At 46.6% G+C, this 14,439-nt stretch overlaps 1 protein-coding gene across 2 annotated transcripts in view; it reads right to left on the minus strand.

Moving 5' to 3' along the window:
* The window catches only part of LOC147684868 (radial spoke head 10 homolog B2-like), a 443,845-nt gene that overhangs the window by 104,648 nt on the left and 324,758 nt on the right, over window positions 1-14,439 (minus strand). For both annotated transcript variants that reach the window (XM_086940738.1, XM_086940739.1), the window contains exon 19: window positions 7,608-7,746. In XM_086940738.1, coding sequence (XP_086796864.1) covers window positions 7,608-7,746 — 139 coding nt within the window. The remainder of the gene's footprint in view (window positions 1-7,607; window positions 7,747-14,439) is intronic.

A 14,439-nucleotide genomic window follows, 5' to 3' on the forward strand; every position in this document is an offset into this window, starting at 1 on the left:
ACTTTTAAAGGTAATTTAATAAAACAAAATAATTGAAGATAAATAAACAATGGATATGAATCTGTTTGAACTTTCGGTGAACAGTAAAAATCCATAAAAATTACATTCCGAAATTAAATTAGATGGAAGCCGGAAATAACACAGTGCTTTACTCCTCCCACTTCAAAGAGATATGGTTAAGGGGTTCCGTGCAACTTTCTTTGCCCATCAGCTGGATTTTTTTGCCATTGATGTAGAGTGGTGCTAATCTTGCATGTTAAAGCCGCATGGTCACTAGAGCGTTATAAAGAAGTCATCGGCACGGTAAAAGTATTCTATGGACACCCTTATATAGTCTAACGCTGCTAATCTAAAAGGGGAGATATGGGGGAAGACAGACAGCCTGTATATCTCTTTTGAACTGGCCAATTAGGCATCGCAGCCCCACTACTTCCAATATAGTTGCTAAATATTCACCAAAGACCTCTTTTTTCTGTGGTTGAGGTACTTACTGCACAGTTTTTCATGACTGCTCAAATGCACAAGTTACTACACCTGTGTAAATATAATGATGTGTACAATTTTACCATAAACAGCGGCGCAACCGGATTGGATAATTGTTTAATTATCCCTTGTCTCCCAATTACGATCAGTATAAAAAGGGACTCCTGACCTTCCTCGGTACCTCCCACACCGCTCGCAGACGGCGCTGAGGTACCGACGGAGAGGTAAGCCCCGAGCCTTGTTGCTCACAAGGAACTCCAGCCTGGGTTGTTGTTGCTGTGTTATTCCTTTCTCCTTTTTATGTCTTAGCCAGTCTAGTTAAGCAGTAAGCTCACTCTTGACTCCTAATATTCTTGACCCAGTCATCTGGGGTTATTCAAGCTAAATAAAGTCTAAAAGCAAGTTAATAAAAGCCACTAAAAAACATCAGTGGGGCTAGTAGGGTTTTCCCCATTTTTTTCAAAACTATGCTGAAGCACAGCTTTTTTTAAAAACTACTTATGCTTTTCTGCCACTATAGCTCCCTTATAGTGAGTTAATTGTTATAAACGTTTCTTGAAGACCTTGGCTGTTCTCTTTTCAAACCGCTCCATGGTCTTAACCACAGAGTCTGGCACAAATTAATCGAAGGTCAGACCATCATCACTACTTTTAGTAGGGGTCAGTTGGGTCTACTTGTTGGAACAATACGGCTTGTGGTCATCCTAGATTAAGGTAATTTTAGTGAGTTCTCCAGGGGTACACAAGATAGATGACGTAATCACTTGTTGTCCCCCCATCATTTGTCTTTTACCACTAGAGCAGGGCCTCATACACCGAGCGGTTGCCGGCGAGGTGAGGCTTACCCCCACACAAAGCTGGGTGAGTACCTTTATTTCATTACAACTATAATTCCCATTGTCAGCACTTTTCGTCTAACTGGACTAGTTGTGTACAATGTTTTGCACAACCAAATGACAGATTGAACCTCCCTGTATTCGGGCACTGTTTACTGTGGATCACCTGCGGGGATTGTTTTTGCCTGGTTTTGTCGATTATTTGTGCCTGTTTTTGTTTAACTTCATTTTTCCCTTGTTTTGTCGAATATTTGTGCCTGTTTAGCTTAATTTCATTTTGCCCGTGTTTTGGCTTTCCTTCCTTGTTGTCCGCCTACCTCGCCGCCCTCCGCCCTCCCTTCCCGCCACCGCCGCTTGTCCCCGCCCTTTTTTTCTCTTCTGTAACCCTCCCCGCTCCCGCCTCCCAGCTGCTCCGCCCACCCGCGCACTTCGCCTTAAATGGCGACCGTGCGAACGCGCAGCGGGCGCGCCGATTGTGCGCCGAAGGCGCGCCAAAGGTAAGCCCGTCTGCGCCCGTCCGCGACCGGATCGCGACCAGCGCCAGGACCCCTGGACCTCCAAGACCCCGACCGACCCGCAGGACGTACTCAGCCGCCACCCTCAGCGCACTCAACACCGGCCGACGCCCAGAGTGCCACCAAGCCACACCACGACGCACCCACGGACCCTTCAGCTGCCACGCCTGCAAGTTCTCCTGCATCCGGACCTGCCTCGCACCAACACCCGCCAAGTCAAACACCAGCAGCCCCCACCTCAAGTGCATCCTGCTCAACACCCGCTCCGTCCACAGACACGCCATCGAACTCTGGAACCTCCTAGACGCCACAGCCCCTGACGTTGCCTTCCTCACGGAGACCTGGATGAACACCTCTTCAGCTCCCGACATCGCCATCGCTATCCCAGAGGGCTACAAGATCGTCCGGAGGGACCGAAACGCCAACCAGATGGGAGGAGGCATCGCCATCGTCCACAGGAGCACCATCCGTCTCACGACCAGCACCGACAACACCCTGACCAGCGCCGAACACCTGCATTTCCAGATCCACACCAACCCGAACACCACCCTCAGAGGCACCCTGATCTACCGACCCCCTGGACCAAGCACACAATTCAGCGAGGACATCGCCGACTTAGTCAGCCCGCATGCCCTCCCCTCCGCTGACTACATCCTCCTGGGAGACCTCAACTTCCATCTTGAGAACAACAACGACCGCAACACCAGCACCCTGCTCGACAACCTCGCCAACCTGGGACTCAAGCAACTGGTGTCCACCCCCACCCACCTCGCCGGACACACACTCGACGCAGTCTTCTCTTCCAGCACAGACATCGACTTCAGCCACGCCACTGAGCTTCAATGGACGGACCACAGCTGCGTCCACTTCACCTTCAAGAGAACGACGACCCACCACCACCAGCAACAGGCCGCCCGCAGAAGCTGGAACAAGATCACAGCACACCAGCTCGCCACCTCCCTGACCCAGCACCCTCCTGCCAGCTCAGCGAACCCCAGCCAGGCCGCCGACAACCTCACGAAGTGGATCAGCAACTGCGCGGACGAACTCGCCCCACTGAGGACCCCGCCTAGCAGACCCGGCAGCAAGAAGGCCCCATGGTTCACCGATGAACTCAAGAGCTCCAAGAAGAACTGCCGAGCCCTCGAGAAAGTCTGGAGAAGGGAACCGACACCGGACAACAGGACCTCCTTCAAACTTGCCACCCGGAAACACCACCAGCTGATCCGCGCCGCCAAGAAAACAGCATTCAAGGACCGGTTGGACAACAACGCACACAACTGCAAGGAACTCTTCAACATCGTGAAAGAGCTTTCCAACCCCAGCGCAGGAAACAACGACATCACCCCATCGCAAGACCTCTGCAACTCCCTCGCTTCATACTTCCACAACAAGATCGCGGACATACACAACAGCTTCAACAACCAACCAACGCACACCATGACCGAACAACCACCCCCCACCACCACCCTCCACGCCTGGACCCCGATCAGCACCGAAGACACCATCCGCACGATGAACTCCATCCACTCCGGATCACCGACCGACCCCTGCCCTCACCACGTCTTCAACAAGGCCGACGCTGTCATTGCACCCCACCTGCGAGACATCATCAACACATCCTTCGACACCGCCACCTTCCCTGAGAGCTGGAAGCACGCCGAACTCAGCGCTCTACTCAAGAAACCCACAGCGGACCCCACCGAACTAAAGAACTACCGCCCCATCTCGCTCCTCCCGTTTCCAGCCAAAGTCATCGAGAAGACCGTCAACAAGCAGATGGCCGCCTTCCTCGAGACGAACGGATCCCTCGACCCCTCACAGTCCGGCTTCCGAGCCAACTACAGCACCGAGACCGCCCTCATCGCCGCCACCGATGACATCCGAGCCCTGATGGACAATGGAGAAACAGCGGCCCTCATCCTCCTAGACCTCTCCGCGGCATTCGACACGGTCTGCCACCGCACCCTAGTACGGCGCCTCAGCAACATCGGAATCCAGGACAAGGCGCTGGACGGAAGAACACAGAGAGTCCGCCTACCACCGTACAAGTCAGAGGCCTCCGAAGTCATCTGCGGCGTCCCCCAAGGATCATCTCTGAGCCCCACCCTCTTCAACGTCTACATGAGCCCCCTCGCGGCCATAGTACGCAAACACAACCTCAGCATAATCTCCTACGCCGACGACACCCAGCTGATCCTCTCCCTGACCAACGACCCCGCCGCCGCCAGAGCCAACCTGCACGAAGGGATGAAAGAGGTAGCCGAGTGGATGACGACCAGCCGCCTGAAACTGAACTCGGACAAGACGGAGGTCCTCATCCTGGGCTCCTCACCCTCCGCCTGGGACGACTCCTGGTGGCCTCCCGCCCTGGGCACCGCACCCAAACCGACAGACCATGCACGAAACCTGGGCTTCATCCTGGACTCCTCCCTCTCCATGACCAGGCAAGTCAACAACGTCTCCTCGGCGTGCTTCAACATCCTACGCATGCTACGGAAGATCTTCTGGTGGATCCCCACCGAGACCAGGAAGACCGTCACCCAGGCCCTCGTCACCAGCCGACTGGACTACGGCAACGCCCTCTACGCCGGTACCACCGCCAAGCTCCAGAAGAGACTCCAGCGGATCCAGAACGCCTCAGCCAGACTCATCCTCGACATCCCACGAACCAGCCACATCTCCGGACATCTGAGAGACCTTCACTGGCTCCCCGTCAACAAAAGAATCACCTTCCGCCTCCTCACCCACGCACACAAAGCCCTACACGACCAAGGCCCGAGCTACCTCAACAGCCGAATCAACTCCTACGCTCCCAAACGCCACCTCCGATCAGCCAACCACGCCCTCGCCGCCGTACCCCGCATCCGAAGAGCGACTACAGGAGGAAGGTCCTTCTCCTACCTGGCCGCCAAGACCTGGAACTCCCTCCCGACCGACCTGCGCCTGACCCTGACCCAAGACCACCTCTCCTTCAGGAAGAAGCTGAAGACCTGGCTGTTCGAGCAGTAGCGCCCCCCCCCCGCCCCCCAGCGCCTTGAGGCCCTACGGGTATGTAGCGCGCTTTATAAGTGTCACTGATTGATTGATTGACCTGAAATTGAGAATTATTATCCCTGACTACATTTTTCTTTTCAACAGGGATGAAGAAATTGCTTTGGAAACCACACACATATGAGATATATGTCTGGTAGGGTGGTTAATAAACCACTGATTTCTTTTCTTCGTATTAATATATTCATAAATTTTTCACAAAGTTGGATATACTTGCAGTAGCACACACCACTTTTAGGTCCTGAAGAAAGCCGGGTCATTAACCCTCTCGGCTGAAACATGTTGTACTCATCACCCCTAGCCAAACGATAGTAAAATTCTTTCTAAACTATCAGGCGGTTTTTAGCGTATGGCATTAGGACAATCCTTAATAAACATATTTTTTGTCCTTCTAGTCATTTTTAATTCACTTGCACACATCACCTGCACTGCACTCTACCGGTCCTCAAACCTTGGACAACATAGCGGCTGAGTCATCTAGAGAGCAAGAGGTCCATTACCCTAGTACATATAGCCTGTGTACTATTTGGCTATATGTGACCCTTCTCTCTTGGTTCTCCAAATGACGAAGCTCCGCCAAATGGGTGGGCTGATGGAAACCTCACTCTAGCCTGGGTTGGGACAAGTCTTGTACCACTGGTGAACTGCATGTGCTCTTACATAGGTTCCTTCTGTCACATTCTCTAGACCGTTGTTCTCCTTTCAGTTAGTTACAATTTTACCATGACAATATTTTTGCCTGTATTGAAAGCCCTGCCATTGCTCCCTCATTCAGATATAAAGAGTGTCCTTCAGAGTGCTGCCCCAGAGGCATACTCAGTCCTCACTGTGAAAGCAGTAGGTTTGTGCACAATTCTACATTAGGAAACTGCCTGCACGTTGTTAGGTAAATATCCACAGAGTTACAAGTGTAAGAGTGGTCTCAATTTCTACTAATGGATCCATCAAGGAATGCCTATACCCCAACCAACCCTGAATTCATATAAGTGAAAATGCTTTCACCTTGGCATCATTTCCATAGGCCAAATCTCATTTGCCAGAGAAAATGTCTACGGCTAATGAATCATGTTTTGTGCCTATAAGTTGAACCTTGGTGCACAACAAAATTGAAGAACTGTACTCGTACACTTTACATTCACATCAATATGCTATGACCTTTGTTTGCAGGGGCGGGCTTCAACGATGTCACTCAGCTGCACTGCTCGCTTCTATTTCTATGCTTGTTCAACAATTCTGGCATCTGGGGCCCGATGTAGGTGGCCATTTACCGGCCGGTAACGGCCGAATTCGGCCGTTACCGACCGGTAAATGGGTTTTCAGATGTAGGGGACCTATATTTTACTGATTCTGTAAATTTACTGAATCAGTAAATTTACAGAATCGGTAAAATACCGAATCGGTATATTTACCGATTCAGTAAATCCACATGTAGGTGGCACTCCTAAGAGTGCCACAGGCCCTTAAGAATCGGTATTTTACCACCCAATCCTATTGGGTGGTAAAATACCGAATTCAGGTGTGCATGCACATCTGTGCATGCACACCTGTGCCATGTGACACACAGACATGCCCTTAGGGCATGTATGTGTGCCACATGGCACACAAGTCCAGAATTGGGGTGCCAGAGAGTGTCAAAGTGACACCCCCTGCACCCTTGCTGAAATCGGTATTTACCGAATCGGTAAATACCGATTCGGTAATGCCCATTGATTCCTATGGGCTTCAATGCCCATAGGAATCAATGGGCATTACCGAATCGGTATTTACAGAATCGGTAAATGCTGAATCTTAACGATTCTGTATTTACCGAATCTGTATTACCTACATCCCTTCCTCTATTTTACCACTTCTTAAATACCGATTCGGTATCATTCGGTATTTAAGAAGTGGTAAAATGTAATTACCTACATCGGGCCCCTGGTGTGTTAGTTGTGGTCACAAATGTTGAAAGTTGGATCTGATTCCCAACTTACACACAACTGGAGCAGATATCCTGTGTCAACAAAAAGGTCACTGCACCAGATTGCAATGAATTGTGTAATTACTGGCACAGGCAATTCATAAACTTAAGGGAGTGGTGAATTGTTATCTAGGTCACTGGCTAAACACAGAGAGGCAGATTTACAAGCCCCATACGCCACATTTGTGCCGCCGTTGCGTCACTTTTGAGTGTGGGCGTTCTGGCACGGGGAGGCGTTCCGGTGCAGGAACGCCTCGTAAAAGTGGCTGAGTGAAATCTACAAGATTTCACTCAGTCACTTTAATGGCCATGCTGCGTCAAAACACTGCGCCTACTTGAAGCAGGAGTAAGGATTGACGCAGCAAGTTAGGCATAGGGGCACCCAGAGCCTTGCTGGAGCTGCGTCGCGCTTGCGACGCGACTACAGGAATGCGCCGCCTTTCAGCCGGGGGATGCGACACACATCTGCCCATCCGTGCGCCACTGTACGCCACATTGTAAATGCGACGCATCAGTGGTGGCGCACGGGTGGTTTGGGTTGTCGGCTGTCGCAACTGTTCTGGTGCATCCCTGCTGATTAGCAGAGATGCACCAGAAGTTGTAAATCTGCCCTTAAGGATATTGACAAAATCATATTTTCACTTGGACATGCTAAGCATTATCATCCATGACACTCACATAGGAATTCACCCTATATAAAAAGAGCAACAACCAATACATTAATATAATACTGCTATTGATTTATGTCTTGATACTCACTAGCAATGTAATGCTGTTGAGACTTTCTTCGTGAATCTGCATGTCTATCTCCTACAGAAATAGACTTTCTCCGTCCCTCTGCTCCCTTCCATGCTGGTTTGGAAGATTTTTCATCTGGTGCACGCGCTCTGGGTTTACTCTATCACAAGAAAAAAAATTGACATATTTGTATTACATCGTTCCCTTGCCCTGGAGACTGTGGGTGTTCACATGCTCATGTCACAATAACTCTCTCAAATTTCTGTCTGTGTATTTTTTTTTTGATTGAGCTGGAAATTCTTGAAGTATTTTTATTTGAGTAGTGAGCTTAAGTTAATCAACATTAAGCTCATTATAAATATATGTAACATTTTTATAATTTAGAAAACTTGGTATGCCACTGAGAAAATTAAGAACAATTAGCCTGTAAAAATGTTGTTGTTGTACAGTGGACACTATCAATGTTATCACTCTCATGGGATACTGGTCTTTGCGAGTAATATTGGGGTGCTGTAAAGGCGCTCTTCCAGCAGTAAAAGAAATACCAGGCTACCCATGCAACAGAACCCCAAAAAAGTGATAACAGCCAGATGGAATGCATAAGGGAAGGAATGGAAACAAACTTTTCAACCTTTAAGAACAGCAAAGATGAGGCTAGCGACATAAGGACACAGAAAACAGCTCCCTTCTTACCAAAGTGATTGGGGAAAATATGGGACGCCATGCAAAGAATACTGAGTCACCTACTAAAAGACAAAGATGACTTAATCCACATGGCCACGGATGCTGATATACATGTAAAAAGACAACAGGAAGTAAATATTGAGCCATCTACTAAAATACAAAGATGTGATCATCAAGTGTTTATTACAAAGTTTGGTCATGCCCCAAGCTACACTAATTGAAGTTCAAGGACTAAGAAGAAGCCCCATTAGGTATGGAAGTCTTGGAGGTCTGGTGTGTCAAAGATCTTAAAAAGAGGGGTGAATGGAAAGAAGTTGAACACTTTTGAGGAACTGTTTCATTTGTTACTGATTAAGTAGCTGTTGGATGCCTCTCCACCAACTGTGCATCAGTACCTTGCTAACATGAAGGTTCACCCTTTCAAGAAGAAGGCTGTGACGGCTGTCTGAAGGCTTTCAAATAGGACAAACCAGAAGGGACCATCTGGTGAAAAGTTACAAACATTAGGTGACATTTTCTGGGAGCTCAGGGATCTGGAAATCAAAAGCATTCTGGCCCAAGCAGAGCAAAGAAGCTTTCATTCAGATGTCAGTGATTCCTCTATAGGAGTCTTTAGCCCCCGTTCCTAAAGAAAAATGGATAATTCTAAGGAGTGTTTAAGCTAAACCAGTTACAATACAGATGTGGAAATCAATTCGTATCTGCAGTTGGACGATCTGGAGCCTCCCACCTTTGTTTTTTGGTATTGTGGGGCAGTAAGTGGCAGAGAGGAAGGAATTTTGGGGCAGGATTGAAATCACGAATTCATGGATAATTCTCTTGTTGTCCTAAATTTAATTCTTTCATAGGTTTTAGTCTTCCATAACACAATCATTATGAATCTGTTGTCTACTAATATTTATGTATTCTCTCTAGTTGACTTCACTAAAGGATGTAAAGCATATGAGCCTGCTACCTGATGATGAATCTATCTTTCCTATAAAGGAGTTGTTACTGATGTTGGGATACTCTAATAAAAATGTAGTAATTTATTTTTCTGGGTATCATGATATGTGAAAACTCTATTGACCGGTAGGGATCAAAGTGCCAAACATCTAAAACCAGATTTTTTTTTACATATAGAACTCACTTTAAAGACTTTCTCTGATAGAAATCGGTGATCATGTTAAACAGTTCTTTTCAGCTGATTACCAATTTGTAAAACCCATGCCATTCTGTAAGGTCATCTTTAATTAACTTTTCATCTAGTTGACCTTTTCCTTTGGAAGTAAACAAGCTACTTACCTGTAGATCCATATGCTTGAATCATTTCCCGTTGGCAAAGTGGGAGTCTTACGGTACCATAGCAAAGCAGTATGCAATAGTATTATAGGCAATAGGTTAGTGTAATAGCCTAACTATTTTTAAAAAGAGCCAGAGTTGAACTATGACAGCACCCTCTAGAACCCTCCCAACAGAGGCTCAACTCCTCAGATTTTCGAGCACAAGTGAAAACCCATTAAATCAATGTATAAGGGGAGCCTCTAAAGGGGGGAGGGCGGGTCGCATGAAAGATACCAATACTGGATAACTGAAGTTACAGGTAAGTAACTAGTTTTCTTATCCAGTATTGGATCTTTCATAGATTCACATGCTTGAATCAGAATAGCATTAATATCAATGGAGTTGCCCAGTATGTGTACAGAACCTGGGGGATAATCCAATAAGCGAACAATGGTTCTGCTACCTATATCTTGAGGAATTTCTTAAATGTTTATCTCTCACCCATTCAATGGGAAAATAACAATTTACACAAATCTCCCGATTAACTCAAATAATCATACATGAACAATTCAAAAAAATGTCATATGTATTAAAGGCATAGTATGTACACACACAGACACAAATATATCTCACAATCAATACAAAAAACAATACAAATACAGTGTATAAATTGTTTTATTATCCTTGTGGAGCACAATGAAGGAACCTGAGAGGAACGCCTATATCTGGATATTGCTGCCTGATGTACCCTAACAGATGATGCACCAGACTTGAACGGGCATGAAAGAGAAGATACAATAAGATTTGTTCCGGTGGCCTTCTAGGGGGTGTAAGTTGCATTGTTGACACCATAAAACGAATCTTTTCCACATTAGTCTGTAGCATCTATTGGTTGATTCTATGTGGATATGGGTGCAGAACTTGGCCCTGGTTCATTGTCAGGAGCATTGGTTTGGCCAGCAGTTGAACCGGCTTGGACTTTGACAGCAGGAGGAGCTCTGTAAACCAATACTGCCGGGCCACTAGGGAGCTATTAGGACCAAGCAACATCCCTACACTTTCATCTTGCTGAGAACCGTTCCAATCATGGGGATGGTGGTAAAAGTGTACGCATATATCCCGGACCATCTTATCAAAAGGTATTTCCCCATGATCCTAGGAGTGGGTGCCAACTGGCGTAAAAGCGGCATTTGCTGTTGCGGCTGGTGGCAAAGAGGTCAAGATGTGGTTTGCACCAAAGGTGAAAAAGTTTGTCCAACTCCGCATTCGTGGCAACTTTCTAGGGATCTGCTGAGCGTATCCACTAAAGTATTGCTCATTCCTGTAACACGTTCTGCCTTGAGGGTGATGTTGTGAGCCAGTGCCAAAGGTTTTGATGTTCTAGGGAGAGAGCAAAGGACCTTGTTCCTCCTTGCTTGTTTACATAGTAAATACTGGAAGGGTTGTCTGTACATACCATCACTGATGATCCCTGTATGAAAGGCAGGAAAGCTTGGAGAGTGAGGAAAATGGCTTTGAGCTCTAGGCGGTTTATATGCATAGTCCTTAGGGATACAGACCACTTGCCCTGGATTTGTACATCCTGATGATGTCCATCTCAAACTTCTAGAGAGGCATCCGTTGTTATAATGAAGTCCAGTATCAATGGTACAAATGTGAGGCCCTTGGAAAAGTGTGATATATGAGTCTAAGTGTTGAAAGCTTGGACCATTTTTGACGTGTTTATTTTTTTAGGTAGCCAAACAACCTCTCTGTTTGTATCCATTGGAGTTGTAGCTCCTCCTGTAAAGGCCTCATCCTCAGGCCTGCAGGGGGCATGATATGGATTGCAGATGTACAGATGTACTGAAGCAGCCCTTTTCCTGGAAATTTTGAGAGCTAATTGAACTAGCTTCTGCTGTATCTCTAGAAAAGCCTTTTACTGTCTTGTCTGGTATCAAGAATAGAGCCTAGAAACGCTATCTATTGACGTGGGATGAGACATGACTTTTGAAGGTTTAATGTGAGGCCCAATTTGTGAAAGAGGGCAATGCAATTTTGAGTGACCTTGGAAGCCTGCATCAGTGTTTTTCACTTTTAGTAGTCAGTCTTTCAGGTAGGGGAACACCTGGTGACTGCGTTTACCGAGGACGGCTGCAACTGGTGCCAGGTATTTTGTAAAGATTCTAGGGACGGATTTGAGGCCAAATGGTAAGACCTTGAACTGGTAGTGGATGCCCGCTACTGTAAAACAAGGTATTGGGATGCTTGAGGTGAATTGGGATGTGAAAATATGCATCTTGCAAATCAAGGGTGGTCCCGTAATCTGCATGGTTTAAGAGATGCAGGATGTCTGGCAGAATGACCACAGAAAACGATTGCTTCTTTAGGAATTTGGTGAGTGCTTTTAGATCTAGAATGGGTATCCACCGTCCTAATTTCTTCTTGATGAGGAAAAAAACTAGAGTAAAAATCTGTGTTTTTCCGATTGAAGGGTACTCGCGGATTGCACCCTTGGTAAGTATGATGAGGGTCTCTTCTCGTAATAAGTGAAGACTGGGGGGGACAAATCTCTTAGAGGCCGATTTGGATGTGTTTCTATGAACTTGAGGGTATGACCATAGGTCACCATTATCTAATACCCATTTGCCACTTGTAATTTCTCTCCATTGGTGAAGATGGTATGAGATGTTCACACTCACAGGTAAAGGTGAGGGGGTATTAGCTGGCATCCAATTCAGGTTACTGTTTGTGTGTGACCTCAATGGACTGGGTGGGCTCCTTCAGCCGTGATGCTTGTCTTGATTAGGTGGTAGAAGGTAGAGGGCGGTACTGCTGTTGTTGATAGGGTGGTCTATATTGCGTCTCATAGGGTCTATATTGTTGATAGCTCTGATAGGTTCCACTGTATGAAGAAAAACCTCTGCCGCAATCTCCCCAAAAGAGAAATTTATGAAACTGCAATGTGCCCTGGGATTTTGGGGTATCTGTGTCGGTTTTCATGGCAAGCGAAGCATCATCAATATGTTTTCCAAATAACGTGTTACCATCATATGGGATATCAAGAATTTTTGATTGGAGCTCTGATCTGAATGACGTTAATTTTAACCATCCCTGTCTCCGCAAAACAGCCATCTCGGCCAGCTGGCAGAAACCAGTGAAAAAAATATCAATTGCACAATCTATAATTTTGGACGATGTGCGGTTTCCCTCTTGCAGTATCTTCTGAGCCTCTGCCTTCCAATCTTCAAGCATAAGGTCTATTAATGCACAGATATCTGACCACATTTGTCTATCATAGTGACCTAAAATGGCTAAAGAATTAGCCGCACAAACAGAAAGGGAAGACATTGTGGAGAAATGTTTTCCTATGTATCTAATCTTCTGCTCTCTTTGTTGAAGGGGGCATAGATTCAAGTGGTAGGATTCTTGTAACAACACTGTGCTGCTTGTGAAACCACCAAATCTGCTTTGGAATACCATATGCGGCAGGCAGGAGAATCATCAGGGGCTTTGTACTTCTGATCAATGCATTGTACCAAAGCTGTCACAGATGCCAGAGTTTCATTAGCTGTATGCCCTCTTCTGAGATGTGATCTGTTATTAGGATGGCTCAAAGAGACTTGCGTACTTGTTCCTTAACCTTAAAGCCATACAGGAAGCAATCGGATTGCTTCATTGACATAGGCAATTCAAATCACGCTGCAGCCCTTTCCATCAAATTATAGAAACCCCAACATCTTCAGCAGGGGACTCCAAGGGGTGTGGTGCTGGTTGTGATGGAGAGGATATTACATAGTCATCCCACTCACCGTCAGGTGGATAGGTGTAATGAATCTCACCCTCCTGCCTGTTATCCTCATAATATATTGATGGCTCACCCCTGGGTGGCCGAGCGATAATAGAGGCAGGCCTCATCTTTGGTGTTGTAGGCGGTGGCATAGGATTTGGAGTGGATGGGACACGTGGTGGTGGAGGGGGTTGCGCATGTAGCTACTGTGCAGGGTCCAGGAACATTTGCTATAATCCTGCAGCATCACCTGCAGATCTTGCACCAACTAAAAGGGTACTTGTACTTCAGATGGAGTAGACGGCTGCTCTTAAGCATGGAAACAGGAATAATGATGTTTTGCATGTGCTTTATAATAATGTCCATAGTAAGAGTGCTCTTCCTCATCTTCGTCCTCCTGATACTTGACTTGTAAATCAGATGGGCTATGGGCATCTCCATATGACTGCTCATCTTTGGAATTATCCAAATCATCAAGTAAATGGTGGGGAGGATAAGGAGACACTTTGCTTGGGGAAGTGACAAGAGGCCTCAGAAGAGTTTTTGATACTTGTATCATCGGTGATGGAGTTGTCAACAATGTAATCGATGAAGGCTTCAACAACGATAATTCCGTGGACTGGGGCGTCGACAGCAAGATCATTATCAACAGTGATGTTGGCGTCGGTGGCAGGATTGTCCATGGTGAAGTCAACTTTGTAATCTTCATCGATGAGGAGAGATTAGTCAAAGAAATGGGTGCATTGATGGCTGAAGGGGACTTTGTCAGCATTGTTGATGATGTAGAGGAGGAAACATTGGTGATCGTCGGTATAGCGCGCTTTGATGACGGAGTCGCCAACAGAGAAGTCTTCATGAATTGTACCTTTTTATGTCTCGTCCTCGATGGTTCTGAAGAGGTAAGCAAGGGCTTTGAAGACTTGGTGGCTCGAGTAGTAGGCTCTGAGGAAGCACTTTTTTTAGGAGAATCTTTGTGTTTTCACCTTTTTCTGAATGATTTTAAAAGACCCATGGTGGGAAGTCTTTTGTGCTTTTCTGTTGTCTTCAGAGGTCCCCTGGTCGTGGGATCTTTGCCTTTAATGAGGCTTAGCATAAGTGTCACTCTCTACACTTGAAGAGATAGTTTTTGACCTCTGG

The sequence above is a fragment of the Lissotriton vulgaris genome, chromosome 10 (genome assembly GCF_964263255.1).
Source record: "Lissotriton vulgaris chromosome 10, aLisVul1.2, whole genome shotgun sequence".
NCBI classification, from domain to species: domain Eukaryota; kingdom Metazoa; phylum Chordata; class Amphibia; order Caudata; family Salamandridae; genus Lissotriton; species Lissotriton vulgaris.